Below are 6000 nucleotides of genomic sequence, written 5' to 3' on the forward strand. Positions count from 1 at the left end.
ATTGTTCTGATGCTTAATCAATTCTTTATTATTGGGCAAAAATGTTGATCAGATGAGTGATTTTAATTTTTTTTTTTTTTTTAAATCAGGTCCAAATCTTTAAATGAAATGGTTTTTTGCAGGTCCACCTGTCAATTCATGAAACGATTGGCACTATTTCATAATAATGCCTGCAAAAGTGGAAACAAAAATAAAGAAGAAGTAATGGTTAATTTACTTTAGCCAGGGCTTGATGAGATTGAGGTGAACAGTTTCCCATTTCTAGACAGAATCCAGAATATGATGACCAGATTAATAAAGAAAAATGAAAAAACAAAGCTCGAATAAACAAAAGGAGATGTGGCTAATTTGAGAACTGCAAACAAGATATTTGAAGTTCTGTAATGTACATTTTTAATTGACTTATTGTTAAATATTTCCCAAATACGCCACAGCGATAAATCCACTCACAGGTTGAAGGAATAGGGCAGATCATTTGATAACATTGCAGTGCTCTGCTGCAAAATTTCAGGTCTACTTTGACATTTACTAACCATTTATGTCACTCGGATGGCAGCAACCTCCGCCAGTCAAAAAAATATGCTTTGCCACGCCCCCAAAATTGACCAGTCATGGCTCAAGGAGCACAACAAAAAGTTCAATGCTCCCGGCCTCCAGACTCCCCGGCTTCCAGTCTGATTGATCATCCAGGTTTTGCTCCACCCCGCTACACACGGGACCCATAGGATTTGCCGCCAGAGGGTAAAGAGCAAGCCCAGAGGTCCATACTGCATGTGCTGAGCTACAGCACTTCAAATTTCAGGTATGGGTAGTGATTGGTAAAGGTGACCACAACATGAAATGGGCCGAACAGAAGCTCAGTAATCTTCACTTGCAGGGGCTCACAGCCAACAGAGCCTTTTTTTTTCATTGCAAAGGATTTTCTTAGTTCTGACCCAAACTTGGTGAATCAAACTATGGAAGTCAGTGTCTTATATTAAGTAATAAACCAGCCATTCTTATCTCAAACCTAAGGAAAGAGTGTAAATATGGCCCAATGATACAGGATGCATCTGTTTACTGCAGAGGTGGTGATAAACATGTGAAAACCCACTCTCAATTTAAGATTAATACTCCATCCTAAACAGGATCTTCATAGTTGTCCTGGTATTTACAGCAGGGCAGCCTTTACAGCAGGTATTAGTCCAACTGAAAGGCAGCAAGGCAATTTGTAGAGGAGACACAATCAACAAGGCATCTTGTGTCAGCTGTCAGCCGTTACCCTTTCAAAGCAGCAGCAATTTTATGCTTTGGAATGATGAACAAGCCTGCTTTTACCTGCCAAATTATTTAATTGTTCCAACTTGATGGACAGACACGAGCAGGCGTTTTACCCTGATCATCAACTTACACAACATGTGATTAAAAACATAACTGAGGAGCAGTGTCACATGCTGGATGTGTTTCAGTTGTTTTTCAAGTAAAGGGTGTAGCGCATTAATGTCATAGTTTCGAGGTTGAACAGACTCTGTATACACCCACACACACATTCCAACACTGAACATGCGCACTCACGCAAACAAACGCATTCTTCCAGTACAGAAACGCACTTCAGGAGCCGTGGGAAACAGGTGAAGCAGTTGGACAAGACTGGGATCATATGAACAGTTCAAACATGCCTTTACTTTGCCGTTTCATTAGACATCATTCTATTATTTGACAGACAGTTGGAAGGCGATGCACACGAACTTAACTTCAGGCATCAGGAAAGTTAAAGTATTTTGGAACTGACACATAAAAGAAATGTGTTGAAATCTTTTAGTTAGATTTTTAGGTTTCTCGTTTGTGCTGTTTCTAATAAGAAAGTGCTGTAGGTGCATGTTTGGATGATTTTGAAGGGTTTGCTGTCGGCAAATAATCAAAGGTGGATGCTCAACAATGGGAGAGCAACACATTTGAAATACAAGTCACGATAGCCTAGATAAGGATATTTTCACTACTTCATTTTGTAGAAACCTTCTTAGTACATTAAAAGGTGAAGATCCATGCAACGTTGCATGTGTTAACTATGTCTTATCATGACGTGCACTTCAGTGAGGAAAAAAGCAGCGAAGAGCTGTTGCATAGTAAAGAAGACTGCAATGTGAACAGGCTGAGCTTCATCCTGTATAAGTAATGTTTTCAAGGTTTTATTGTTCAGCTAAACAAGTTGATTAAAAGAGACCTGCATACCATAAGGTGTGAAATATTTAGCATGCACTGCAATCATTCTTCTCCTCTGTCACCAGTCCTTGAGCTGAAAATCTTAACACAAAGTCTGAAAAGCAGCTGCTCCCTTTATTAAAACAGCTGTTTACTGCAGTTCCAGTGGAAAATGAGTCCACCACCCTCTTGAAATTCTTGGCTCTGATCAGATTACAACAAGTTATGCATTTTAGCTAACAGGCAGGTATCCTCTTTTCTCTTTTCCACTCATGAGTTTTGCAATTCATGCAGTAAAGACTCAAAAGCAACTTCTCATATTGGTCTCTTCAGACGCTCTGACTTCGTAGGTTGTTTTGTGCCCCCTTCCCTGACTAATCATTTTGCATATGAAATAATTTTGAAGCATACACAACTGATGCTGCAGTGTCTTTAAGGTGAAAAGGATTCAAAACTGATGTTACACCAACCAGTGACATATCATCAGGCAAAATAACATGTTCGTGGAGCAGAGTAATTGAGTAATTGGTCACGGTGACACGGCAGTCATGGAGATGTTTAGTGACAGCTGTTACCTACCAAACTAAAACACTTGACTAAGTAAAAGTACCTATAATCCTTATGTTTTTTCCCCTCTAGACAACAGCACAGTGTTGAGGTCCTACATGAGGGGCGAGGTTCTCTGTAGGGACGCCCAGTCCATCATGCTGGCCTGCTTCCTGGTGTACCGCTCCATCCCCTGCCTCAAGAACACACACACACAGTTGGAGGGTGAGATAAACAGATGCTTCAAGTGACATTTTAAATGGTTATGGCACCGTTTTGATCGCAATAACCAATGCGAGGAGCATAATTACAGCATTATACTTCATTTTATTTCTGAGGAAACAATTAAGCTTATATTTTAGTAACAATCTGCAGCTTCAGTTAATATTTTTGCCTAATTTGTTGCCATTATTACTACCAATAAATATTCACTGTATAGGTTTTGACCTTGACTATTTATTTATTTTTTTAACATATTTTGTGTCCTATTACTTGTGCTGATAAGTTGCACCTCAGCAGAGGAACTTGGAGCCACAGCCGAACATGACTCCACTGACACTGACTGTAAATTCAACGCCCTACTCTCTCCCTGCAGGCTGCAGCTCATTTGGGGATTTATTGTCACGTAGCAGCCAGCTGGGCATCCCTCTGAGAGACCTGCTAAGGCTGACACCCATCCTTCTGGATTCTGCATCTGGATCACAGATACTGTTGGGCTTTCCTCTGCAAGCATTTTCATCCTGATGTTTAGAACCAGTCAGCTGGCTGGTAGACTCTCAGAGATGCAGTTCAGGCTTACAGTGCCTGCACAGGTGGGACTCACAGTTCTACCTGGAACAGCCACAGTCATGTGCAGCATTGAACAGAATGGGACTATAAGACAGGCAGTGTCACTGCAGCGCTGCTGCTTCACCTCTGAGAAGAGCTGTTTAGGTAATACAGACTTTATTTCTTCTCAGCCTTTTTGAAAGTGTAATAACTAATATTAGTTTTTGTAATATAGCATTACAAATAGGATTTTTTTACAGCTTAAAAAAGGTTAAGACCGCAGTAATCAAGCAGTATATGTGCCATTTTTATGGTACAACCTATTCAAAGTGGGGCTTTTTGGATGGTTTGTTCAAAAGTCCAGCCATAGAAATCTTTTCTTCACACAGCTATGAACGGCTAAGAAGAGCAGACTGGTCAAGAGAATGAATGGGTTGTAGTTGTGCTGATGTCCATGCTGCCTGTGAACTCTCTTTGTTCTGGCCACTATCTTGACAGAACATGACAAAGGTACAACAATAAAAGAGAAAAATAACTGCACTCTGCACGGATACTGTTTTTTTCTTTTACAGTGTGTGTTTACACATGGGGCTCAGTCTGCTTGCTCACATTGTAATCAGTACAGATGCCCTGTTGTTTCCTTTCTATCTTTGTACGTCCACGCCACAGGTTTTACAAACACTCTTGCATTTTCTGGGTGTTATTTTATTTTGTTTGTATTGCAGAAAGCTTCAGAGAAGTGCACTATTTTTTTCTGTTGTACTGTTGTCTAAATTGTACATCGCTTTTTGTTTATTTAGCACAGATGTGATTGTTGTGTCGGCAACGTTGCTTCCTCTGTGGTCAAGATAAAGGTCTTTCGAAGTTAAACGAGGATCAAAACGGGCTGTGTTGTGTTGTTTTGGGTTTCCCCACATGAAAGATTCCCTTCCACTTCCAGTGCAGTAAAGTTGAGACATAATGTCTGTATTTACTACTTGCAGAAAAAGTGTTGTCTGAAAAATCTTTCAGCTTTGAGCCTTTGTTTGATACGGTCCAACAGAATCATGCCTTTGAGTCTTAACTCTGAAACTGTGATACAACCTTTGAGCAAGCAGTCAGTCTCTAACACTTTGTACTTTCATTTGTCTTTTTGTCCAATATTCACAGAGAAGATAAGAAATAAGCACTGGAGCAGACGACTTGCTGTACATTAGTACAGAACTCATCAGTTAGTTACAAAAACCTTTATTTCCTTTGACGTGGAAGACGGCCCGCTTAGGCACTCGCTAAACATGGCAGTGGTGCTTTGTGGAGAAGATTTTTACACACGAGAGCAGAGATTTGGCGGAAGTTGTAACACAAATGCTATCTTGCCAGAATGCATAAAATCATTTCCATCATGAGTAGCACATTAATGAGACCACATGTACTTACTAAAAAGAATCTGTGAGGTGAAATAAAAGTGTAAAAAGTCCAAGAAGAACAGTCCTCAAATACAAAAGAATGTTAAACACAGTAAGCAGGAACTGCTAATAAATCAAGTGTTGTCTTGAATATATTCACACAGTTTGTAATACTGTAGCACTCTTTAACGGTCAGGTTGAAATGGTTGTTTAGCCAGCTCGTTTGAAATGCAGGGCTCATGAGGGGCTTTCCAAACACTGCATGAATGTAGCACACCTGAAACTTTGTTATGGTGCAAATGCCTGTCACTGAAATCTAATGAACCATTTTTTTTTCGCTGCCTACTGTTAAAAACAAAACAACCCCAAATTCCAGCACTTTTTAGCCCTGACATTTACATTTTTTAAGAACTTTGATTTCCCTTTGTGAGATCATTCAGAGAAAAGAATATGATAAAAGAAATAATGGGTTAAAGAAGTGAAACAAATATACTCTAAAAATATTTACTTATAAAAAGAACGTAACATTTTTCTTGTAAAGACAGATTGTATGTGCTGTGTGGTCCCGTGGGTAGTCCCTTCATCTGTCCACACGCCTGTACTTAGCTTGGTTATGTTGTCATTGCTACATACTGTCTTTTTGCATTTTATTCCATCAGCCAGAAAAGGCTTCCAGCCTAACATTTTCATGTCAGCCGTTCTGTATTTAAGGCCTTTGTGGTTACACCTCATACTTGGAGTGTTTGAGATTTTTCTCTAGTTTCCAAGTGCTTGATATTTTTCAGTGCTGGTAAAGATAACCATGAGAATGATCAGGTTTTTGATTTTCTTTCATAGAACTCTTGGAATAAAATTTAAAACATTACAAAAAGGGACTTTTTGTTCTACGAATGCTGTTTGACATTATTTAGGCTCTGAATGTCCCACTGTATGCGCCTTGTGTGTCAGCCACTAAAAACCCCTGCCTTAGTCTTTAAAGTAACCAAAAAGTTGGAATTGGATGCCCAGTTGAGGATGGAAACCCTCATGTCATGTAGCTGGTGTGTGGGAGGACGTGCTGCGTGTGTTCCGCTCCGAGTCTCAGATCATTCCTAACCAACAGCTCTGAGAACATTCCAGA

At 39.8% G+C, this 6000-nt stretch overlaps 1 protein-coding gene across 3 annotated transcripts in view; it reads left to right on the forward strand.

The window, feature by feature from the left end:
* anapc1 (anaphase promoting complex subunit 1) overlaps positions 1 to 4365 on the forward strand; it is a 46470-nt gene extending 42105 nt beyond the window's left edge. For all 3 annotated transcript variants that reach the window (XM_075479794.1, XM_075479803.1, XM_075479811.1), the window contains exons 52-53: positions 2821 to 2952; positions 3323 to 4365. In XM_075479794.1, the coding sequence (XP_075335909.1) occupies positions 2821 to 2952; positions 3323 to 3471 (281 nt within the window). In that variant the 3' untranslated portion in view covers positions 3472 to 4365. The remainder of the gene's footprint in view (positions 1 to 2820; positions 2953 to 3322) is intronic.
* Positions 4366 to 6000: the final 1635 nt, after the last annotated feature.

Source organism: Odontesthes bonariensis, chromosome 2, assembly GCF_027942865.1.
Source record: "Odontesthes bonariensis isolate fOdoBon6 chromosome 2, fOdoBon6.hap1, whole genome shotgun sequence".
In the NCBI taxonomy this organism is placed as follows: domain Eukaryota; kingdom Metazoa; phylum Chordata; class Actinopteri; order Atheriniformes; family Atherinopsidae; genus Odontesthes; species Odontesthes bonariensis.